This window comes from Pinus tabuliformis, chromosome X (genome assembly GCF_031772625.1).
Source record: "Pinus tabuliformis cultivar Carrire ecotype Pingquan chromosome X, CPIR1, whole genome shotgun sequence".
Taxonomy (NCBI): domain Eukaryota; kingdom Viridiplantae; phylum Streptophyta; class Pinopsida; order Pinales; family Pinaceae; genus Pinus; species Pinus tabuliformis.
Window position 1 is genome coordinate 1,523,046,650 of NC_142308.1, and position 26,743 is coordinate 1,523,073,392.

A 26,743-nucleotide genomic window follows, 5' to 3' on the forward strand; every position below is an offset into this window, starting at 1 on the left:
ATAAGAACTGCTCCCATGGTGTAATCACTAGCATCTGTTTGGATTTCAAATGGTTGTCTAAGATCCAAAAGAGCCAATACCGATGTTGAACTAATCTCTTACTTCAAAGCATCAAATGATTTCTGCTGTACATCTCCCCAATGGAAGACTTTCTTGACACTGGTCAATGCATGTATTGGAGTTGCAATTGAAGAGAAATTAGCTATAAACTTTCTCCAATATTGTGCTGCCCCTAAAAAGCTTCTTACTTCTATAATTGTATTGGGCTTGGGCCAATTTAGAATGACCTCAACTTTAGAGGGGTCTATCTTCAACTCACCTCCTTAGACAATGTGTCCCAAATACACTAAAGAAGTCTTGCCAAATTCACACTTTGACATCTTTAAAAACAATTGTTTTTTTCTCAAGACGTCAAATATTTTGTTTACATGCATGACATGTTCATCTCTAGATTTTCTGAATATAAGTATATCATCTAAGTACACAATGACAAATTCATCTAGAAATGGTCTCAAAACATCATTCATATCTCTCATGAAAGTAGCTGGAGCATTTGTAAGACCGAAAGGCATAACAAGCCACTCAAACAATCCTTGTTTAATTTTAAATGTAGTTTTCCAAATGTCCTCTTCAACTATTCTAACTTGATGATAACCACTTCGTAAATCTAACTTAGTGAAATACTTTTCATACTTCAATAGATCAAGAAAATCATCAATTCTTGGGAGTGGATAATGATTCTTTACCGTGATTTTGTTCAGTGCATGAAATCCACACAGATGTGCCAAGTTCCGTCCTTCTTTAGCACCAAAACAATGGGTGAACCACATGGCGAAGTAGATGGGCATATGATACCTTTGTTCAGAAGTTCTTGAATTTGATTTTTGATTTCCATGCTCTCCATAATCGACATGTGATACATGCCAATGTTAGGAAGTGGAACAACCTGCTGTAGCTGTATCTCACGCTGAATTCCCCTCTTGGGAGGTAACCCATGTGGTTTTTGAACATCTCGCCATGCTTGCTTACCACATCAAACAAATCAGATTTCAATTTGTCATCATAGTATTCAAAAGATTCATAATCAATATCATTCTTTTTCTTGATCATGAGAAGCACAAAATTTTTACTTTCATTTACTAGTCTCTTCATCTGCCCTACATTAACTAAAGAAATGTTCAACATTATGCGATGGGCTCTCACAATGTACTCCACCCCATTCTTGAGCAATAAGTATTTGTTTTCATGGCAATAAAGTACTACTTTCCTATCATACAAATAAGGACTACCCAAAATGATTCTTGAGATGTCAAGTGGAACTACATCTAACTCAACTTTATCAATGAACTTTTCAGTAATGGCGAACTTGAACAAACACTTCCTTGTAACCTATAAGTTTGCATTGATAACTATCCAACCCAATGGATATGGCTTATGATGAGGTACATTTTCAAGGTTTAGTTTTCTAACCAAGTCTTCTGAAATTAAGTTTGATTGTGAGCCACTATTGAATAATGCATCAATCTTTGTATGATTTGAAATTACCCTCACATGAAACAACTCTATTCTTGATTCTTCATTTGGAGTGTTGTTTTGACTATGTGAAGAACTAGTGCTTGCAACAACTTATTTCCCTTTTGTGACCATGGCTGAAATCTTGGTCTCATCACCAGAATCTGAACCAAGGTCATGTTGTGTGGTAGCGGTCATCTTTTTTTTTCCTTTATTGTTTTGTTTCTTGGGCCTTAATTCGGGATGTAATTTCCAACAATGGGCTTCATCATGCCCAAATTTGGAACAATGTTGGCATATATTTTTCTACCCTTCTTTATTCACACATGCATTCTTCTTCCCTTTCCCTTTTCCACCCTTCTCTTTCTCCTTACCCTTGAAAGGCTTCTTCTTACTACCCTCTTCTTGAATGTTCTTTCCCATTGCTTCAAGGTGCGTGGCTTGCACACATACCTCATCCAAATTGCTTGAATTGAACATAAGGACAATATGTTTCAAATAGGAATGTAAACCCCCAATATATTTCAACATTGTATCTTGGGAATTAAAATTTACTCCTAACAACAAAGCCCTCTTTCTAAACTCCTGTGTATAATCTTGGACTGTTTGGCCTTTGAGCTACCTAAAATTCTGCCAACTCATAATGGATTTTTGCATATAGGCTAAAGGGTAAAACTGTCTTTTAATTGCAAAAACAAATTCAACACAAGTAATGGATATCTTACCATGAGTTCACATTTCCTCTTGAGTCTTTTCTTCCCACCAGACTAATGCTGCTCCTTCTAGCCTAAATGAAGCCAACTGGATCTTTATGTCATCTTCTTGAAGGTTATGAATTCTGTAGTATACCTCCAATTGTCGAATCCAATTGTCTAACTTTTCTACATTCACTTCACCATTGTACATGGGAAGTTCAAACTTAATGTCCAATTTGAGTAAGTGGGTTTTCCTTTTGGGGTTTGGGAATGGGTATGAGTAGTTGCAGTGGTCGTAGTGGACAATGATGTTGTATGTGATGATGGACATGATGAGGAAGATGATGAAGATTGTGGAGATGGAGGTGGCTTCCCTCCATTACCCTTGGAATCCTTCTTATCATCTTTTTTTCTCCTAAGCTTCCTTCTCCATGTGGAGGTTTAGAACCCTCTCCAACCATTCTAGTTTTCCTCTCTTCATAGAGGACTTTAATCATCTCAGTTAAAGTATAAAAATCTTTCTTGAATTATTCTTCTTCTAAAGAAGGACCTTCAGGCTCTCTTTCTCCAAACATAATGGCTATGGATTCAGGCTCAAAAACTAGTACTGCTTTTAAGTATGGGGGATTTACGCAGTGCATTATATTAGATATCATTTTTGGGATTCAACTGCGTTAAGTAAGTCATTCAAACGTATGACCATTTCCATGAGAGGTAGTCGTAACTGACTAATTTCTCATGATTTTTGAATAGTTCACTTAGCACTCATTGCATCGGGTGATGCTCACAGGAAGTCCTGGTTACCGGGTGCAAGCCCCGGAAGTGATGATTGATGCTATGTGATTCGTTCTCCACATTTCATTAGTTTCAATCCCACTTCTTCACCCCTGTGAGCATCACCCGATGCAATGAGTGCTAAGTGAACTATTCAAAAATCATGAGAAATTAGTCAGTTACGACTACCTCTCATGGAAATGGTCATACGTTTGAATGACTTACTTAACGCAGTTGAATCCCAAAAATGATATCTAATACTGCTTGTACCTCTTCAATCTCAGTTGAAGGAAGAACTTGAGGAGTTTCAAGTGTAGCTGGAATTGGAACTTTGGGTGATGGAGATTGTGGCCTTGTGGTTCTCCTTCTTTTGGGCATTACCTCAGGAGTGCAACCAACAATTTCCCTTCTCCTTTCTGCAACTTTAACCTTGTAAGCATCACAATTTTGCAACCATTAAAACCCTAATTTCACACAACTCAAGCAATCAAGCAAATCAACTTTTTCTCTCATACCAACTTGATCTGTTATTGAATATTAGTTTCACTGTGCTAATTTCAATTACAGATTTTTTTTTATAACCGAAACGGATATTTTTATTTATGGGTGGCCGAAGCCATATCAAGTATTACAATTCACTGTTTCTAACAGAACAATTTTCTGCTTTTACAAGATCGCCTTGCCCTTTTAAGGAATAGTTGCCATATTCGGTTCTCCTGCATTTATGCTGATCATGTTCTTTTCTAGATTACATCCAGTATTTTCCAGGCTGTCTGATTCTGTGTTTAATTCTCTGAGGATATGGAAGATTTGAACTGAAGAGAAGTCCTTCATGAGTCTGTTCACTCTTGATATCTGTTTGTTCAGTACTGGATCCTTGAGCCCTTTCTTATTTAATAGAGATTTTATCAGCAGTTCTGAGTCTCCAAATACTAAGATTTCCCTTGGGTTTCCTTTTTTGGCCAGTTGGCAAGCTTTTAAAAGACTGAGGACTTCTGCCTGATTGTTGGTTTTAAGCCCAAGTCCCCAGCTGAAGTCCTCTTTTCTCCCGTTCGGGAGGTGAATGACCCCCCCTGCTCCTGACCTGCCTGGATTGCCTTTCGAGGCTCCGTCAAAGAAGATAATGCATTTTCCTTGTGACTTCCACCACTTCTGGAAACTTTCCAAAGTGTCTCGAATCTGCCAATTTTCCTTGTGATTTGGACGAGGTATTGTTGAAGGTCTCGACATGGGAGTGTAATCGTCCAACCATGCTCTTTCTTCATCTCGAAGGGAGCTATCTCTGACATTGGATTGTCTCAGAGTTTCTATTAGTAGTTTCTTGGCCTGTTCAGCGACATTTCCTGCAGTCATTTCTTTTTGATTAAAGACAATTTCGTTTCGGGAGAGCCACAACTTCCAGCACACATATTTTGGAGCTGCAATCCACACCTTATGCCAAAGAGATTTTTCAGCGATGCTGTAGGGGTAACGAGCTTTCCAAGACGAGAACATGTCTGTTATCGAACAATGAGCTGGGGATCTCACATTCAGACCTGCCAAGAAGCTAACCCAGGCCTTCTGTGCATACTCACATTCAATAAATATGTGAACTGAGGTCTCCAATGCTTTTTTGCAAAACACGCATCGATGTGGACCAGCTATGTTCCTTCTGCATAGGTTATCTCCAGTCAGGATTTTGTTGTGAAACAAAGTCCAAAAGAAGAAGTTGATCTTCGGGATGCTGAAGCTTTCCCAGATCTGCTTCCACACTGTTTCCGGGTGCGGAGAGTCCTTTTTGCCTTGCATCTGTAAGTACCCTTGTTTGGCTGTGTACACCCCTGTTTTTCCCCATCCCCATGAATCTTCCTCGTCCTTGTGCACTGGAGTAAAGTCTGTAATTGCATCTATGAGAGAATTTAACTGATTTTTTAAGTGCGCTGGAATGTTGGGCAATGTCCAACACTGTCAATTGCCTTTGTTATCCCACTCTGCAATATCCTCGATTTTCTTGATTCCTTTTGAACTTAACCAAGCTCTTAAATCTGCAATTTCGTTAATGACTGAAAGTGGAGGGTGGCCCATGATTCGGTCTCTCCACAGCAATGTATTTTTGCCGTTCCCTGGAATTTTATACAAATGAGTTCTGAAGAAATCTATCCCTTTGCAATAGAGCCTCCAAGCCTGTGTTCCTCTAGGAGAAGGCACTGGGTTGAAGGAGATGATCGACTGATTTCTGAGATACTTGAGTTTTAAGAGCTGGCTGATAGGATGTGTAGGCTCGGATAATAGCTGCCACAGGAGTTTACAACCCAGGGCTAGATTTGCTTGCTGGGGGTCTCGAATTTGGAGTCTGCCTTCAGCAATGGGACGCTTCACTGTTTCCCAATTAACTAAGTGAAATCGGTTGCTGTTCCCCTTCCCACCATTCCACAGAAAGTTCTGCATTAGACAAGAAATTTGATCTGCGATTTGCCTTGGAGCCATCAACAAAGAGGCTTGGAATGTAGGCAGAGCTGAAAGCACCGAACGAATGAGAGTAAGCTTGCCGCCTGTGGTAAGCCAGACTCCACCCCACGCTGCTATCTTTTTTTTGAACTTTGAAATCACCTCCTCCCACAAGTGATTGGGATTGGATCCCATCGTCAGAGGAAGACCTAGATACTTTATTTTATCCCACTCTGCATAGCCTTTGAACCCCAATTCGCTGGAAATCCTTTCAATTGTTTGTTGATCTGTATTCCATCCATAAACTGCACTTTTCCTCTCACTGATTAGTGCTCCAGAAATGCTGCAATACTTTTGGAGAATAGTCTTGAAGGAGTTAGCAATTATCATGGAAGCACCCCCGAGCAGGAGTGAATCATCAGCAAAGAGCGCGTGATTCACTGGGGCTACGCCTTGCACAATTCTTATCCCAGGTATGGTGCCGATTTGTTGCTCCTATGTCAGCTTTCTGCTTAGTGAATACGCCATCAGAATATAGAGAAAGGGAGACAGAGGGCAGCCCTGCCTCAGTCCCCTGTGTAGAAATTTACAGGGTAAGTTCCTCAGAAAGAATACCAAAAGGACACCGCTCACAACCAGATCTCAAATCAATACACCAGTATTTTTGACGTGGTTAAAACCCTCAGAGTGCAAGGAGGGAAACAGTCCACGGCCTGTCCCAACGTGGGTACAGACAATTTATTAATCAAAGAATGAAAATTTACATAAGCTTCTCTCATGCACGGATTACCCGAACAATGACCCTCCATGCGCTTTAAATAGAACTCATGGACCAATCGGGTGTCAAGCCACGGATCAAGTGTCGGTAATACCGAGGTGAGAGTGAACCGTCGGATCACTACATATCGTGACCGTCGGATTGTAAGTTACAAAATGTACAACGGTAAAGAAACACACTTTACCTAACTCTAACCTAACTCTATACTAGACCAAGTTGAACTTAACTATATCCTATGTGTCGGAATATCCTAACATCCCCCCTTAAGAACAACTTGGGATAGGATTGAAGGATTTACAAATATGACACAATAGGAGAAGGAAGGAGGCACTAGAGCCTATCCCCCCTTAGTGACAACTTCCTGAACTCCAAGCATATATCGAAGTTTAGTGAACTTCGCCTCTGTGAGAGCCTTTGTGAAGATGTCTGCAACCTGATCATCTGTTGGACAATATTGCACTTCAAGAACATGGTCATGAATGAGCTTTCTGATGAAGTGCATGTGTAGTTCAATGTGTTTGCTGCGCTGATGCTGGACTGGATCTTTGCATAGCTGAATGGCACTTTGATTATCACACCAAAGTGTGGTTGGATGCTGCTGCTCAAAGCCAAACTCTGATAGGATCTGACGAAGCCACAAGGCTTCCTTACTAGCTTCCACGGCACCACGATACTCTGCTTCTGCTGACGAAAGAGAAATGGCAGCCTGTTTCTTACAAGCCCATGTAATAGGTCCTGAACCAAGAGTGAAGACATAACCGGCAGTAGACTTCCGATCATCAAGGTCACCAGCCCAATCAGAATCAGTGAAACCAACTAACAGAGGAGCTGCTTTGGCACTGTAATGAATCCCAAACTGTACTGTACCTCGAACATAACGAAGTATTCTTTTAGCTGCTTTCCAATGACTTTCACGGGGGTTTTGCATAAAACGAGCAACAAGGCCAACAACAAAGGAAAGATCAGGACGAGTATGGGTTAAATACAAGAGTTTTCCGACAAGTTGACGGTATAAGGTAGCATCAACTTCAGGAGAAGTACAAGAGACTGAAAGTTTGACTCCAGACTGAAAGGGAGAAGGGGCTGGCTTACAGTCTTCCATGTGAAAATGACGAAGAATATCACAAGCATACTTGGACTGGGAAAGGAAAATACCCTCTTGGGATTGCAAGACTTGAAGACCGAGAAAATAGTGTAAGTGTCCTAAGTCTGTCATTTCAAATTTCTTTTTAAGGCTGGACTTCACATGGTTTATAAGGTTGGGATCACTACCAGTAAGAATAAGATCATCAACATAAAGAACAAGGATGATAAGAGAGTTGCCCACTTTCTTGGTGTAGACAGTATTGTCAGAATGACACCTAGAAAAGCCAGATTCTAAAAGAAAGCTATCCATTTTGGCATACCAAGCCCGAGGAGCTTGCTTGAGGCCATAAAGGGATTTCTTAAGTCGACAAACAAGGCTGGAGTCTGTTTGTATGAAGCCAATGGGTTGTTCCATATAGATTTCTTCCTGCAAGTCCCCATGCAAGAAGGCAGATTTAACATCCATTTGATGGACTTCCCATTTTAAAGAGGCAGCAAGGGAAAGAACAAGGCGGATAGAGTTCATTTTGGCAACAGGAGAGAAGGTTTCAGTGTAGTCAATGCCTTCAACCTGTGAAAAGCCCTTAGCAACTAGACGAGCTTTATGTTTATCAACTTTCCCATCTGGTCCATACTTGGTTCTGTAAACCCATTTGCATCTAACAAGTTTGCGTCCCTTTGGTAGAGGAACAAGATCCCATGTATCATTTGTCATCAATGAATGATATTCTTCATTCATAGCTGCTTCCCAATGTGGATGGCCTGAAGCTTCTGCAAAAGTGTCAGGATCATGATTTACTGGAGCTTGAGCCAGTAAAGAAGAGGCTCTTTCAAACTGAGAACGTGTACGTCGCTGATCTGTAGGATCACCGGCAAGATCACCTGCTGCATCCCGAGTAGCACGGACCCATCTTGGAAGTTGAGGATCCTGAGAAGGTGGGGGAGGATTATCATCCTCGCTTTCATCATCAGAAGAAGAAATGTTTTCAAAGATAGAAGAGATAGGAAGAGGTGGCACATCCGCCGGACTAGGCTCGCAGGCCGATTTATTTTCATCAAATTTTACATCTCTTCTAATGATAACATTTTTGGACTTAAATGGAATAAGTCTATAACCTTTTACATCTTCAGAATATCCAACAAAAGTACATTTCTCACTCTTAGGTTCTAAAGCTTTATGCTTTTCATCTGGAATATGGGCCCATGCTTCACTTCCAAACACACGAAAGTGACTTACATCTGGTTTAATGGAACTCCAAGCTTCTTCTGGAGTGATATTCTCTAGAACCTTAGTAGGAGTGCGATTGATTATATAATTTGCACAATTAATTGCTTCGGCCCAAAAACTAAGACTGAGTCCTTTAGATTGCAGCATACAATTAGCCATTTCCTTTAAGGTGCGATTTTTCCTTTCAGCTACACCATTTTGTTGTGGAGTGTATGGAACAGTATGTTGCATTTGAATTCCATTTTCGGTGCAAAAGTTGATGAATGTGTTTTTAACATATTCTCCACCATTATCAGTTCTTAGCTTAAGAATTTGATGTCCAGATTGTTTTTCAACAAATGCTTTGAAGGCCAAAAAAGTGTTAAATACTTCGCTCTTGAGTTTTAAGAAGTATACCCAAGTGCGTCTGGAGAAATCATCAATGAAAGTTAAGAAGTACTTGCAGCCAGAGAATGAAGCAACAGGAAGAGGACCACATAAATCACTGTGCACAAGCTGTAAAGGGGCTGAGGCGTGCCAAGAGGCACGTTTGTCAAAACTGTCCCGATGATGTTTTCCGAGTACACATCCGGAACAAACACCATCTTTGCAAGATACCATAGGAAGACCTGTCACCATATTTTCTTTACATAGATGCTGAAGGGAGCGATAGTTTAAGTGACCAAATCGCTCATGCCAAAGTTTGCTCACTTCATCATTATGAGCAACAAATACTGAGGGAAGATGGGATGACCCAAAGTTGTGAAACTTATACAACCTTTTGGAATCATCAGCAAGACCAGTAGCTAGAATCTGTTTAGGATCTTTTAGATCCTTGATTACAACATCATGAGGTGAAAATTCAACAATTTTACCTTCACCTGAATGAGTTATCTGATAGACAGATAGAAGGTTGCAGGATAAGTTTGGAACACATAATACATCATTGAACTGACCATTGTCTAGATGAACAGTTCCAGTCCCTACAACATTAAGAGATCTATCATCACCAACATATATATTTTTGGTGTTACAATCATTTAAAGAAGAAAACATGGCTTGGTTTTTGGCCATGTGACAAGAGGCTCCAGAATCAATGAGCCACTCATGAGAATGAGAAGAAGAAGAAGATACATTTAATGCATAACCAGACTGAGATGATTGACGATGACATGCAGAAAGTGCCGTTCCGGAAGTTGAAGTTGAAGTAGGCTCCACATGGATGTTATGTTTCTTCATTGCGGCTTCCAAGGCTTCCATCTTCTTAAAGCATTTAGATTCTAAGTGGCCATCTCGATTACAAAAGTTACAATGTCTGTCAGTCCTCTTCCATTTGTTTTTATTGGTCTTGTCATTTTGCTGAAATGATCTTTCATCTTGAGGCTGAGTTGGTTTAGGACCATTCCTTTGAGGATAAGACTTCTTAGGATTCTTTGAATTTGGTTGCTGCTGGGCGGCTAACGCTTTCGAGGAAGAGTTTCCAAGATTAAGAAGACCAAGGTGTAAGAGTTTTTCTTGTTCTCTTATTAAGGAATCACAAAAGGAGTCAAAGGAAGGGGGTTTGTAGTCTTTGCCTTGACAAATGAAAGCTTCCCTTATAGAATGGAAAGTGGAAACAAATACAGAGTAGGCTGGTCCCAACTTAGTAAGGATGGAATAAATAAGGTTACCATCTTCTTTCTTAACTTTAACACCTTCCAAGAGATATCTAAGGGTCTTGAATTTGGACAAGAAATCTTCAATGCAAGAAAAATTATTAGGATCCAAAGTAAGCAACTCATTCTCAAGTTGATGGGCTCTAATTTCATTTTTAATCCCAAAAACTTTAGCAAGTTTTTCTAATGCTTCATGAGGAGTTTCAATTTCTGCAATGTGGAATCTAAGATCAGGAGAAACAGACATTCCTATCAAACCACGTGCTTGATCTTGTCTATTTTCCCATTTTGCAGCCTTGTCTTCATCTTTGGGTTTCTTCTCTTGGTCTGTGGCTATTCTGAAGAGACCTTTACTTCTAAGTAAATCTCCCATGTAGGCTACCCATTGGAAGTAGTTAGTGCTGTCAAGAATGACTTGGCATGGACTTTCCATTTTTTTGAAAAAAACCTGAAGCTGAAGATGCTGAAAGTAAGTGGTCCAATGGATAGATCTCGAAAAAATAGGCGGTTTTAAAAAAAACGGCTCTGAAAAAGGCTTCCGGATGAAGAAGTTATGGCTTTTTATAAAAAAATTGTTGACGTTGCCGGCAAAGTGCGCGAATGTGCGGGAATGAAAAAATCCGCCCCCACAAAATGGAGACTTGAACCCAAGACCTCTACTCTCTTAAAAAGTCTTTGAACCAATTGATCTATACAAAATATTTGAGAGAGAGAGAGAGAGAGAGAGAGAGAGAGGGGGGGGGGGGGCCTCGATTTGCGTGCTTGCCTGGGAAGGCTCTTTTCCCCTACAAAACACAAAACACAAAACCCAACACGAATATGCAAAGAAAAACGAACCTTACGGCTCAAAGTTAGCTTTAGCCAAAAAACTAGAATTTTAAAAAAAAATCTCAAAGTTAGCTTTTAACCGAAAAACTAAATATTTTTCTCAATGTTTCTGATTTTCCAAGATCACACTAAGGTGCAGGGAAAAGAGCATACGCATGAGAAAAATCCTTTCTTTCTGTTTCTGATTTGCCCAGATCGCACAGAGTCGCAGGGCAAAGAGCATACGCAGAAATGAAAGGTCCGGGAAAAAAAAAGGCTAAATAAACCGAAACCGAAATAAGCAGAGAGAAAATGACAGTAAACTGCAAAAAAAAACACTGTATACCTCCTGATCTGAAAAATGACGCAGCTAGGGCTACCGGAAACCTTTTCGCGTGAAACGAAAGGGGTTCCTCACTAAAACAGATGCTCCGAACGCAACAGAGCAGTCCTCTCGGCCCGAAAGCAGTCAGAAACAGCAGATCTAGGAAACGACAGCCACATGCAGTTCTACCGGCTTCAGATTTGGATCACCAACGGACGCGGCCCTCAAATAGCTCTGATACCATGTAGAAATTTACAGGGTAAGTTCCTCAGAAAGAATACCAAAAGGACACCGCTCACAACCAGATCTCAAATCAATACACCAGTATTTTTGACGTGGTTAAAACCCTCAGAGTGCAAGGAGGGAAACAGTCCACGGCCTGTCCCAACGTGGGTACAGACAATTTATTAATCAAAGAATGAAAATTTACATAAGCTTCTCTCATGCACGGATTACACGAACAATGACCCTCCATGCGCTTTAAATAGAACTCATGGACCAATCGGGTGTCAAGCCACGGATCAAGTGTCGATAATACCGAGGTGAGAGTGAACCGTCGGATCACTACATATCGTGACCGTCGGATTGTAAGTTACAATATGTACAACGGTAAAGAAACACACTTTACCTAACTCTAACCTAACTCTATGCTAGACCAAGTTGAACTTAACTATATCCTATGTGTCGGAATATCCTAACACCCTGGTGGCTAAAAAGAACTCTATTGGTCTCCCATTCACCATTGGGGCGATCCAGATGTTTTCAATGCAGGCTTTGATGAGGTTTATGAATTCCTGGATGAATCCAAAGGCTGCAAGAACCCTGAACAGGAAAGAGCGGTTAACTCGATCAAACACATTACTCATATCTAATTTGATAATCATACCTTGTTCTTTCCGAGTTTGGCTGGAGTGGAGAGCCTCTTGGATTTGAATGACATTGTCCAGGATTTGTCTGCCTTTCAAAAATCCTCCTTGGGCCGGAGAGATGAGCTTTTGAAGTAGTGGCTTAATTCTGTTAGCCAGCAGCTTGGCCACGATCTTGTATGATGAATTACAAAGGGAGATCGACCTGTATCTGTCAAAGGATCTTGGGTTTGTTTCCTTGGGGATTAAAGCGAGAAATGTGGATTTTATTCCTCCACCCACTTTTGCATTCCTCAAGATTCCTCTTATCATTCTGAAGAGATCAGTTTTGATTATCTCCCAACAAATTCTATAAAAATGTACTGTGAAACCATCAGGTCCTGGAGCTTTGTCTGGTTCCATGGACCAGACTATATTGGTAATCTCTTCTTCCGTGACTGGGCTCATCAGAGAATCATTATCTTCCACACTGACTAGATTTGGGATGGTTGTGAGAAACTCTACTACATCCTCTTCATTCCCGTTTCTTTCTGCACTAAGAAGGTTCTGAAAATGGTTTACAGCTGCTTCTTTGATTTGAGAAAATCCTTTATGCACCTGACCACTAGTGCTGGTAATTTCTGTTATATGATTGCGCGAGAGATGGGCCCTACACTGTCTATGAAAGTATGTGGTATTTCTGTCCCCAGATTTGAGCCACAGACTTCGAGACTTTAAGTGCCAATATTCCTCTTCGTTTCTAAAAGAACAATATGCATTCCTTTGAGCAGATTTTTCATTGGCTAAATCTATGGGAGAGGGATCTTTCTCCTCAATTTCAAGTTGTATTCCTTCCAACTGAAGAACTGCCTCCTTCCTCTGCCTAGTGGGGGATTGCATGGATTTCTTTATCCAATCTTTGAGTGCTTTTTTTGTATTTTTCATTTTTTGCTCCCACACATAGCTTGGGGAACCGAGTACATCTATCCTCCATGCTGCTTGAACTGTTTCTAAGAACCCTTCTTTACCTGCCCAAAGAGGGTTGAAACGAAATGGAAGAGGGCCTAAATCTTCTTCTTCTTTTAGGCATAAGAGGATAGGCTTATGGTCCGATGTGAGCTTTGGAAGAATCTTGGTGAAAACTATTCTGTTATCCATCATTAAAGAGCTGCTGATGAGAAATCTATCCAGCCTGGCAGAGATTTGATTTTCTCCTGTTCTGTTGTTAGTCCAGGTGTATTTGCCTTTCACTGGTTTGAAGTCTACCAAATCCCACTGCAGTATCAGATTTCCCACTGTATTGATGAAAGGGTCCCTAGAGTAAATCCCTCCTTTCTTTTCTTTGGGATCTAGAATTATATTCAGATCACCACCTATGACTAAATTTGAGGGGTTGATCTGCTCTATATAATCCAAGAGTGTCCTCCAGCACTCTCTCTTTTCTTCATAATGAACAGGAACATACAAGTTAAACAGAGCGAGGGAAAGATTGCTTACAGTGTGGCGCAGCTCTGTGAAGATCCAATGTTGGGTCACAGAGAATCGTTCTAGTGAGAAATCTTTTGTCCAAAATGTGCCTATTCCTCCGGCCGTGCCCCTTGCACTGACAGCCTTTCCTGAATCAAATTTCCATTTCATGACGCTAGTGTTTAGAAGGGTTTCCCCTTCTATTTTGGTCTCTTGGAGCATAAGGATGTCCGCGGTCTCCATCTTCAATAAGTCTTTGATAGCCTCTGCCTTGTTGGGGTTACCCAGACCCCTACAGTTCCAAGAGATCAACTGCATCATTTACCACTTATAGGGGTAGGCCCTCCTCCTTTGGAGGCCCTAGGCCTGATATTTCTCCCTAGTGTCATTTCTATGGTAGCTTGACTGCCGAGGGTTTTCTGTCTTTCTGACTCCTCTTCTCTAGTTTCCCTGTTTGTTCTTCGTCCAACCTTTTTTGTTGTCCTTTCAAGTGTTTCATCATCTGATGATCCCGTGTTCTCTATGGTTTTCTTCTTTTTTTTGATTATATCTGCGTATGAAGGGGAAGAAATATTGCTTGGGGTAGGGATTGGGTTATTACCTGGTTCTATGGTTTCGTTATTCTCCTGCTGAGGTGGATCTTCTTCCCCTGCTTCTGGAGGATCTGAAGGCGGCGTGAGGATTTCAAAGGGGTTTTTGTCCCCCTCATTACCTTTTATTTCACTGCTTCCGGCGTTTTGGTTACTTGTGCTTCCATTATCTACTTTGTTCTCTGTCCCTTTAGCCTTGTTTTTGTTACTCTGTCTGCTGATTGTTGGCTTCTTTGCCTGTTTCCATTGTTCTTCTTTTTCCTTCTCTGATGTCTCCTCGTTTCTCTTTTTGCAGTATCTTGCGAAGTGCCCGTACTCATGACAGAATCGACACTTGAAAGGCAGCTGTTCGTAATCGAGCTCTTGAATGTGTGTCCAGTTTGCCACCGATAGCTGGATCACTTCGGGTAACCCTGTTTCCAGATCAACCTACACGCAGATCCAAGCGCAGGAGTATTGATCCTTCCTTGGGGCCTGATCTATGTATTTCCCTAATGCATTGCCGATGGATTGAAGTGAGTTTTGACTCCCGCAATGAAGGGGAAGATGCGGGAGGCGCACCCAGACAGGGACAGCCTTGGGCACGTCTTGAGCTGGGTCGAAATTAGTAGACCATTTGTTCAAGTAGAGTCCTTGAGGCCCCATAAAGTATGACCCATTTCTGAAGATCAGGTTTCTGTCCTCTATACTGTCAAACAAGAAGACGAAGAACCCTTTGCCTACAAAATAGATCTTGATTCCTTCATTAACCAGAGATAGCCAATTTCTTTTGACCCATTCTTCAACTGCTCTCGGGGATGGCCACAGGCCGGTAAACTGGCCGATTAGACCTCTTTCTGCGAGATTCAGCGCAGATCTACAGGTTTCCTCCTCTGGTAAGGCCACCTTGGGAATACTGTCCTGTTTTTTTACAAATTTTTGCTGCGGGCCTGTGGGCTGGCGTTTTCCTGTAGCAGTTACAAGAGCTTTGAAAGCTTCGAGCTCCGGAGGTAAGGGGGGAGGGGCCGCCTCCAGGCTCCATGAGGGAGATCGCTTGCGGGATCGCTTCAGATGGCGCGGCTAGGGTTGCAGCAGCGCAGTTTTTGAAATCACAATCTTACTAAAGATTGTATAATTTCAATTACAGATTTATAAACATAAGCTTGTTGATTGCTTCCCGTGCATAGATTTCCTTAGGTTGTTTGGTGATTGAGACAGGTAAATTTCATCAAGTTTTATGTGACAAACATGAACAAAATAGCTTCAAAAACAAGTACTGAACAATATACATTCAAAGTATAACAAACCATCAAAGAGACACTTTAACACAATGTTTTGATGAAGGAGTTCACCCCTCTTGGGCTACATCTCATTGGTCCAGCTTCCATGGCTTGGGCCTCTGTATTAGCTCAATATGGAAAAAATGTTGTTTACAAAGATCTACTGCTACCGATACCTACACCAATGTGTTCATAATGTCGAAATTAGCTAGGAACACCTTTTCTTGAGCTCAATTTGGTTGAAAATTGCTCCAGTTATGCCTCTGACAGTTTTTTCCTTGAAAAGCTCCTCCAAATATGGAAAACTCCAGTTAGGGCCACTAAATTTGGGGATGGCGCCAAAATTGTCAGAGTCCACTAAAAGTTAGTCAGTTTAACTTAGATTTTAATTAAATTTTAATTCAAGTTTAACAAGAGGATTAGCGATAATCACGTATATTAGGCTAACTGTAACCCGAAACTACTAGTGGTTTAGGCGAGATCACATGTCGTGGTTACCATTGTATTATCCACCACATTATCTGATCTCCACCATTATCGTAGCCTGTTCACATGGAATCTGCTTAGGCTGTTGGGAGGTGCCACGTGGTAGCCTCCGAGCTTGCCACGTGGCATTCTTCCATTGGCCCAAATGTCAACCAATAGAACCGCGTCGCATCACCACCTGTAACCCAATGAAAATATGCCACTTGTCAACCTGTGATTGAATGTTGACCAAATTGACCCTACCTAGTTACTTGCCACGTCAACAGAACGAACTACTGATTGTGTAGTGACTGGGCATTTTTTTTCAAATTTCGCCTGTTTAGCAAAGCGAACAGAACTCAATAACTTCCTCATACGAATTCGGTTTTTAGTGAAACGAGTTGCGTTAGGATAATTTTTTTGAGACGGACGCGGTCGTTCAGGTTTCAAGCCATTATGAGAATTTTTATTTTTTGAGCTAAATACTGAACGCCTGATTAGGGAATACCATCCTTGGTGTTCTATGATACCTAAGACTAGTGAAACCACTAAAAAAAACATACTACCTATTGTCCCTTAAGAAACCAATTTCTTGGCTGTGTAGAAATTGTGCTTAAGACATTAATGTTTACTATTCTTGTCACTTATTTGTATGATATATCCTCAAATGAAGGACTTGAAAGACTTGGTTCTTAACCCTTAATACTTAGGTGATATGAAAGTCTCAGAATGCCATATGATGCTGGATATAAATGCTGAATGAAGAATGCTTTGAAGAGTTAGAGACAATATGCTGTTTTTCATAGAAACTATTATCTGTAACACTTTGAGAAGTTAGAGACAATATGCTTTTTTCACAGAAAATATTATCTGTAACTTAGAAGAAATGTAGGAGTAGGGGTTTTAAGTATAGGAGCGCTCTTTTAAGGAATTTTAACTTCATTCACATAAGTAAACAAAGACCTGCAACTTCATTACTATACTTAAAGAAAAGAAGACATATGATGACACATAACAGAGAAGTTACAAAATCATACCCAACAATGTGTGGAAAACTTCTGATTCTTTCATTAATCAATAGTTTATCAAAAATATAGTAGCCTAGTCTCCATGTTCTTCAAAATTCGAACCCTTTTTCTATAATTTTCCCTCTTTTTATACATTATGAGATAGTTGGTAATCACCAAAACTGTCAAACTGCCTAACTATCTCCTAACTGTTTAAGGTAAAAGTCATTACAGAATATTACATTGGAGGGTAAAAGACACCTCATTCTTCTCAAGAAAACAAAATAACAAGAAGTAACAGAAATTAGAAGGTGATGGCTGCTTGCTGTTCGAATTTGTGGCTTGACTGTTGATGAAGTTTCTTTGTAGATGTTTTGATAATAGCTAGATTGTTTTAACACAACAAACTGCATCTTTACTAGACTCTGTACATAGACATGTGGTTGTGGGTCCACATATCTATCGGAAGTGTTCTGATTGGCAGAAACACAAAGAAACCTGACCAATCACCATTCCTTTGAAGTTTCGGTCATCCGCCTCTAATCCTAGTTATTCTGCTAAAACAATGGAATTGGTTGATTTACGTGGAATATCAGCTACCATGAAACTAAAAAGAATTTAGACTCCGGTTCATAACCTTATCATGTCCGCCTTTTCCACAAACCTTTGCCTTCCCCACGGACCTGATAGGAAACAAAACTGCAGTTAAAAGACTTCTCGGGTCCGAAATTTATAATAAAACTCGTGCACTTTTTGACGCAATATCCGTCAGATCTCGTCCCTTCGTGATGAGCGGCTGTGATTGATCCGGACTTCAACAGATTAAATTTCATTCCATAAACCATCACATTCATTTTCTGAATTAAACCTCGTCCATGTTAACCACACGATTACCGTCGGATCTGCATTCTTCAAGCGAACGACCCTGATTAACTGAGGTTTTAACTCGGTTTTATAACTTCTCACGTCCAATTTTGGAGTAAACCTTGCCCTTGTTAACTGCGCGACTACCGTTAGATCTGCTACCTGTTGATCGGACGGCTCAGATCTTCTCCCGGGTTTCTCGCGTTCAAAAGCCATCAATAATATAAAACAACTCATTTATTTCTGATTTCCACATTTTCTTTTATTTCCATTATAACATAATAATTGATTTTTTTTTTTGGTGATAAAACTGAAAATAAAATTAAAATGACAATGGATGCTACAACACTGCCCATGGAGTTTTATAACCCAGCTTGTTGTAGTATTTACAATGGCCTTTTCTTAAAACAAAACAACATACCACTTACTGGAGCTTTATAACAAACTAACTGTGATATTTACAATAACAACCACATGTACTTATGCATGTTTGCTTCAACCAACAAATAATCATACTGTCTATGGAGCTTTATAAACCCAGTTTGATACAATATTCACAATGAAATACACATATACATATGCACATTTTCTCTAACAAACAAATAAAAGGATATGATGCCCACATCAGTTAGCAAGGGAATCTAGAGGCTCACACCTCCACCCTCAAAAGTAGTACCAAGATTCGCCTCCTTCTCAGGAACTCCATAATCCACTACCAAAGTAAAACTTCCATCCAATGTCCAACGCTACGATCCTGCACTACATGTTCTCTTAGTGAACAATTACCGCTCTTTGTTCCAAGACACACTCCCAATGTGCTTCTGATACCATCTGGCAATGCTAATGATTGAAAAAAATTCATTCCCGACCTTCCCTTCTCTGCTACACAATCCCTTGGGAAATCCAGTCACCCCCTTCCATGCAGTGACACACCTCCCAAATTTCGTGGGCATTTCCTTCTCTGTGGCACAGTCCCTCAGGATACCCCTTCCTTGGCAAGGTTTCCTCGCATCGAAAAGTTCAAAAATGAAGGCATATCCCTGCCTTAAGAACATCATACCGGTCATAGTATGTTCATGGAAATCAATGGACACTATTGGGTATGAGTGTCCCATAATGACCCTGCTCCTGAATGCTTTACCAACACACTGTTACCCATTCCAATTCCTTTTGCTGCTACTGCTAATTCTTGTAATTGGTTTCAACCACCAAAACCAGATATTTTTAATGCTTCCTGTACCAAGCACATAATTTTTGTTAGATTCAAAATAAATTGCAATAAATTCGAATAATACCTCAACGGTAGCCCATCAATAAGGCACACTTGCAATTCTATTTACTTCCTGCCACAATAAGTCAAACTAGATCTTTGATCGAATCATCATATTTAAACATATCACATTTGGTTAGCTCAAAACTCAATCATCATAAATATAATCATAGATCACATGTAACCATCATAAATAAAAGTCAGATCACATGCACAATTAAAACTAAAATAAAACACTGATACTTATCTTTCAATCAGTTCTTTGCTTCTACCTTTCTTCTCTGTCCTTTCCGTACACACATTGAATTGGTTTCCAATCCTGACAAGCATCTAGTGCCATCTCTTATCTTTGACCACATATACACATTGGTTTGGTTTTCGAAACTTGTCAAGCATCCAATGCCTTCTCTTCTCTTCAAGCAACAAGGGAATCCAGAGACTAGACCACCTCCTCCCTTAATATCAACAAGATAACCAAGAGACTATCCACCTCAACCCTCAATATCAACAATAAGGGAATTCAGAGACTAAACCGCCCCAACCCTCAATAGCAACAACAAAGGCATCAGAAACTAAACTGCCTCAACCCTCAACAATGAAAACAAGGGCCTAGAAAATCCCATACTTGCCTGTCCCATCACACCATACAACACATACACATACACACTGTACACCACAAAACATACACCTACACTTGGTGTACAACACCACACATATACGAATACACATGTCGTGACACAATGACTACACAATACCTGTAACACAATGCCATATATACACAACAAAACATGTATGACATGTATACAATACCACATGTACAAAACACCACCTGCACAACATGCACACACCACCACATGTACACAACACCACCTGCACAACATGCACACACCACCACATGTACACAACACCACCTACACAACATGCACACACCACCACATGTCCACAACACCACCTGCAACGTGCACACACCACCACATGTACACAACACCATCTGCACGTGTACACAACACTACATGCACAATGTGTACACAATACCACATGTACATAACACCACCTGCACAATGTGTATACAACACCACATGCACCCAACACCACATGTACCACATGTACACATCTCATGCACACAAAACTATATGTAAATAACACTGCATATGCAACATGAACACAATACCACACAACACCACATATACAACATTCACAACCCACCATATGTGCACATCACTACACATACAACATGCACATGGCACCATATTTACACAACACCACACATACAACATGTGTGCAACACCGCACATACAACATGTACACAATGCCATATGTACACAAGATCGCATATACAACGTGTACACAACACCAAATATGCAACATGTATAAAACACCATATGTACACAACATTAATACTGCACATCTAGGGACCACACTGTCTCTACCAATCATCTTTGCTTTTAATGTCTTTCCACTATCCATGCTTATCCCAACATGTCGCGGATCACACTACTTTCATTCCACGGATGTATCCTTTAAGATTACCTATCCATAACATGAAAATAGGCATAAGCACATACCATCAAATCATATCCACATGATACTGATCTCATAGATTTGTCAGGGCTACTCTTCCCACTTGATTCCTCATAAACTTAACAACCTCTTATTTCCATTCACCTGCATAAGAATTCCTTCTTCCACAAAAATGATCCTTGACGATCCTGTCAGATAATGTCATACATACATATAAACATTAGAATTAAACAATCATGATCACTGACAACCCTTCCGATTAATGACATACATACATACATGTATACATATATAGACATTAATATAATCATAATCACAACACAATTACCAGATATTATAAGGTCAAGATTAAGAGAACTCCCTTTATCTATGCAGAACATGCACAACATTGAGAACAACAGTTCCCAACATAGCCAAGGCATCTGATGCCTCAAATCAATTTACTTTACCTTTCCTATTACCTTTCTCATGATTGTTCTGCCACTATCCATTTACCCCAATGGACCCAACCAATCCAATCGACTGCCATATTCTTGCCTTCAGTTGGTCTTATACATGCACCGAGCTTAATCCAAGTCTTACATTACTTGATGGGTTTCGTTTAGTTCTCCCCAAACTCTATTAAATTTCCTCTTTACCCAACCAATTCCCAAGACCTTCAAAACATAAAAGGAAAGACAAGAAACAAACAAGAAGAAAACCATGGAGAACCATTAACAATACAACACCACAAAGAAAGTGGCACGACCATGCACGAGACACAAAGAAAACTACAAATCAAGTGCAAACAAATCACAAAGCACCGAAATCACAAAACTTCCAACATACACCACGCCTCAATCTCCATGGGTTCCCAATGCTTCCAAGGGAAAGCTCAACCTAAACCTTCTTCAAAATTTCATGATAGTCTCTTTTGCCACGCAATTCCTGCATCGTACTGTCATAAACACATAAATGTGCATAAATAAACATAACAATATACTGGTTACCTTACCTCAATGTAACTAACACACTGCCTTGTAACTAAACTCGTACATATATCATCTCTCAAGGGACTCCAATTCTTTAACGAATCCATCCATAATTGGAAACCAACTGTTATACCTGTCAAATATATGTTCATAAATATAACACCTATCCACATAATGTTAGACAAAATTAAGGTTAAGAAGATTTCCTGTAATCATGCAAAACACTTATTCATTTGGAATTACGGTTTCCAAACATAGCCAAGTAATTCTCCCCTAATTCCTTTCTTTTACCTTTTCCTTGCTGCAATTGAGTCCTACTATGTACTGTCACATCACCCAACTGTTAGTTATATGAACAAATCAACTATTACCTTATCATGCTAATGCCAAACATATTTCCTTGCTACTGTTCACACATGTCAGTCACATGTTCCAAATATTAAGACATCATGTATATTAATTTTAAATCATATTTTACCAATACTGCAAGCATGTCATAATTAACTTAGTCATTAATCATAATACTACAACTAACACCCACTTGGACTCAAGTCATGTCATCTGTCTCAACACATATTGTGTTAGTACAATTGTCTTAAAACAAGATCATTCCTTCATGCAATTTTATAGACACGTACACATATTATGCAATTAATCAAACATTCAAACAACCTGTAAACATACCATGTTAGATAAACTATTACGCAACCAGCTCACAAAATAGAAGAAAAGATAGATCAACGCCTTCAAAATCAGCCTCTTCGAGGGGGAAACCTCATTTACATTACACAAATGAACAATTATTGGATGATACAAATATAAGAGTCTAAGGGGTCACAATATAATCAAAGCTGGCATAACAATAAAAATATAAGGGCACAACAATAACAATAGTGGGATTCTATGAGGCACAATAATAACAATATGGGGACAATAGGGGCACAACATTAATAATGAAGGCTACAATGACAATAGTAATGGGGGAATCACTAGTATTATAGGGACCAAACATGACCCTCTCCTTCAAAAAAGTGTTGTCCTCAACACTTGAGTAGTTATGGATGCTTCTGTATAAAATTATCACCCTCCCATGTGGAATCTTCAGTGGGTTAGTTTTCCACTTGATGAGATACTCCGAAATTGATCGATTTTGTAGCTGTCGAGTTCTTATTTCTGTGACTGATTCAGGTTCCAATATGATTTTTCCTTCCTCGTCAAGTTTTGGCAGTATTGTTTAAACAATAAGTTTTTCACCCATATCCTTCTTTAAGCATGAAACATGGAAAACTGGGTGCACTCAGTAAGATGCAGGAAGCTCCAATTTGTATGCCATAGTGCCAATATTTTGCAACACAGTGAATGGACCATAATACTTTGGTGATAATTTATTATCCTTCTTAGCTTGCTTGAGGGACATTTGTTTATATGGTTGTAGTCGTAGGAATACCTAGTCACCTACATCAAAACTTCTTTTGCTGCAATGTTGATCTGCTTGTTGTTTCATTCTATTCTATGCCAAAGTGAGGTTATCCTTTAAGAGTTGGAGAACTTGTTGTTGATGCTCGATGTGATCTTCCACTGCTTGAACCTTATAATTTTCTCTTAAATATGATTTGATGTATGGTGGATGATATCCATAAAGTGCCATAAATGGGGTCATTTTTGTTGTAGTATGGAAGGAAGTGTTATACCACCATTCAGCCAGAGGCAACCATTTGACCCATTGTGTCTGTTTATCGGATACAAAGCAACGAAGATATCCTTCCAAACATTTGTTTACTATCTCAGTTTTTCCATGAAATTGAGGATGATAAGATGAGCTATGAGTTAACTGAGTACCAAGACAAGAAAATATTTCTGTCCAAAAAATTCCAGTGAAAATGGGATCTCTACCGCTTACAATAATCTTTGGGTTTCCATGTAGCTTTTGAATTGATTCCATAAATGTAGTAGAAACTGTACTGGCTTTAAGTGGATGCGATAATGCACAAAATCATGATGACACTCTTTCCTTCGCACTTGGGTAAGCCTATGATAAAATCCATTGAAACCTCCTCCAAACATTGGCTTGGAATGGATAAATGTTTTAATAGACCTGGGGTCAAAATTGTTTCAACTTTATTTTGTTTGCAAACCAAACATTTGGTCACAAAATTTTGAATATTGGATTTAAGGCCATCCCAAAAAAATTCCTTCTTAACCCCATGGTAAGTTTTTAGAAATACCGAGTGCTCTTCTAAGGGAGAGGTGTGCATTTCCATAAGAATATTTTGTTTGAGTTGAGAATTCTTACATAGGTATAAGCGATCTTTGTACCATAATGAATCATTTTTCCAGCTAAATGTATCAGATGTATTGGATCTTGTTGTAACTTTTGAAGGAGTGCCCACACTTCTTCGTCATTCTTCCATTCATGCTTCGTTTATCTAATTTGGTTGGATAATAGAAATGGCGCAAATCAATGCTTCCACATCCTCATCTTTTCTTGAGAGTGCATCTGCGACAACATTTTGCTTCCCTTTTTAGTAGATGGTTTTAAAGTCATAACCCAACATATTTGTGACCCATTTTTGCTGCTCTTCTGAAGATAATATTTGTTCTAAAAAGTATTTAAGACTATCATGATCCATTTTTACCTTGAAGTGTCTTCCCATTAGGTAGGGTCACCATTTCTTAAGCGCATGTAATATTGCCAACATTTCCTTCCCATAAATAGCTTTGCATAAATACCTTCCTTTGATTGGATGAATTTCGAAAGTAATTGGTATTTCTTCTTGCATTAAAAAAACACCAATTCCATTTCCCAAGGCATCACATTCCACAATAAAGGCTTTTGTGAAGTCCGCTATAGCTAAGACCAGTGCTTGGCACAATTGCCTCTTTAAGATTTTCAAAGGCCTTCGTTGCTTCTGGAGTCCATGAAAATGCATATTTCCTCAATAATGTTGTTAGAGGTGCTGCTATTCGCCCATAATTCTTAACAAACTTGCGATAATACTTTGTCAACCCAAGAAATCCTTGTAGATGCTTTATGGGTGTGGGGATTTTCCATTCCTTAATGGATTTAATTTTACTAGGGTCTACCTTCACACATTCATGAGATATAATATGAATCAGATATTCCACCTCTTGTACTTCAAAGAAACATTTGGATATTTTTGCATATAATTGTTTCTCCTCCAATAGTTTGAGCACCCTGTCAACATGTTGAACATGATCCTTCCAAGACTTGCTGTAGATTAGTATATCTTCAAAAATACTAACACAAATTTTCTAAGGAGGGGTTTGAAAATGGAATTCATCAAACCTTGAAATGTAGAAGGTGCATTGGTAAGGCCAAAAGACATGAATAAAAATTCATAATGACCCTCATGAGTTATCAATGGTGTTTTTGGAATGTCTTCAGTCTTCATTTTGATTTGATGATATCCTGAACGAAGATCCAACTTGGTGAACTAAATTTATCCATGCAATTCATCCAATAATTCATCAATGACAGGAATGAGAAATTTATCTTTCATAGTGAGCTTGTTGAGCTCCCTATAATCCGGACACATGTGCCATGACCCATCATTATTGTGCACCAATACTACTGGAGTAGAGAAAGAACTTTGACTAGGTTGAATTATACCAGCGTCTAGCATTTCTGCAACCATCAATTTCACTCTTTTGGGCATATGGATATTTGTAAGGCCTGATGTTTGGAGGAACACTTCCCGGAATCAAATGAATAGCATTATCATGAGAACGAATAGGTGGGAGGCCTTTGGGAATCTCAAATACCTTGGAATGATTGTCGAATACTTTTTGGAGATCTGGAGAAATAGATGATTTCCATGTGGGAACCCCTAGCGAACATAATTGTATAATTACATTTTGTTATTATTTCTTTAGAAGCTTTGTCATTCTGTTAGAGTTGATTATCTTTCGTGGTTTCCCTGTGATACCCCTTAATTAAACTTCCTTTCCTTCCGAAGATAATTTCATGAAAAGTTATTGAAAATTAAAAGCTATTGTACCCAAGGATTGTAGCCATTGGACTCCTAGTACAACATCAACACCACCCATTGGAATGGAAAGCATTGGGCTATTTAATACATATTCTCCCATGGATAGCTTGATATTATGGCACTTTCCAGAGAAATTTATGGTTCCTCCACTTGTAACCATCACTTGAAACTCTAGTGTTGGATATATGAAGTAATTCAATTCCTTAGCTATCTTACAATGAATAAAATTATGGGTAATTCCTGAATCAATCAATGCTATTACCTTTTTATTCTTAATATGTCCTTCTATCTTCGTAATTTGAGGAGTGGTAATTCCAGCCAATGAATTACAAGCTATGGTTGGATTCATTTCTTATTTCTATAGGTTTTGTTCGTGATGTATATCATATTATTTTGATGTTTCTTGTTCCTTTTCTTCCTCCTCTTCACAATCTATGTAAAATAATTTCTTCTCAACACACTTATGACCTTTAGTGTATTTGCTACCACAACTTTAACAAAGCCCTTTTTCTCTTTTTTCTTCCAATTTTTGTGGTGTCAAACTTGAAGGTTGTGGAAGGCTAGGGGCAACAACACTTCCATATTTATAATTGTGAGTGGTAGGCTTCCTTGTGCCATAATTTTGCTTTCCATTTTTCTTGCCAACCTGAATGCTTTCTCCAATGAATTAGGTTCCCAAAGGCAAACCTCATGTTGGATGTTATCCTTTAAAGTCCCTATGAACACATCAATCCTATGCTCCTTTGGAATATTTTTTACCCTTATATTCAATTTTTGGAAGTCCTCAATGTGCTCCACCATTGAAACTTTTGTTTGAGATTTATCAATTGGCTAAAAAAAGTGTTGCTTTTTGTATCCTCATAATGTGCTATCATTTCTTCCGTAAAAATTGCCCAAGTGACAATTTGTTTATGAGATCAAAGCCATAGATACCATACAAACTGATTTGGTTCCAAATATAAAGTTGTGATGCATACCTTTTGTGTGTTTTCCACATTATGGAGATCGACATATTGCTCCATTTGTAGTATCCATGTTACGAGATCCTTGCCATCAAACTTCCTCATATCGATCTTTGGAACATGGTGGGTCTTTAATCGATCGTTAGAGTGTATGAAATCATGAATGATATTTCTTTTGTTCTCCTCATGAGTTTCCTTTACTACCCTTAAGAATTCCTTATAGAAAATTTGTCAAATTTGTCTTCA

General features: G+C 39.3%; 1 protein-coding gene across 1 annotated transcript in view; it reads right to left on the reverse strand.

Annotated features, from left to right (window-relative positions):
- Positions 1-3,668: 3,668 nt before the first annotated feature.
- LOC149145845 (uncharacterized) overlaps positions 3,669-26,743 on the reverse strand; it is a 57,173-nt gene continuing 34,098 nt past the window's right edge. Inside the window, exons 2-6 of the mRNA XM_089452578.1 lie at positions 14,730-15,227; positions 14,180-14,597; positions 12,007-13,727; positions 4,937-5,903; positions 3,669-4,855 (exon numbers count right to left, since the gene is read on the reverse strand). Coding sequence (XP_089308704.1) covers positions 3,669-4,855; positions 4,937-5,903; positions 12,007-13,727; positions 14,180-14,597; positions 14,730-15,227 — 4,791 coding nt within the window. The remainder of the gene's footprint in view (positions 4,856-4,936; positions 5,904-12,006; positions 13,728-14,179; positions 14,598-14,729; positions 15,228-26,743) is intronic.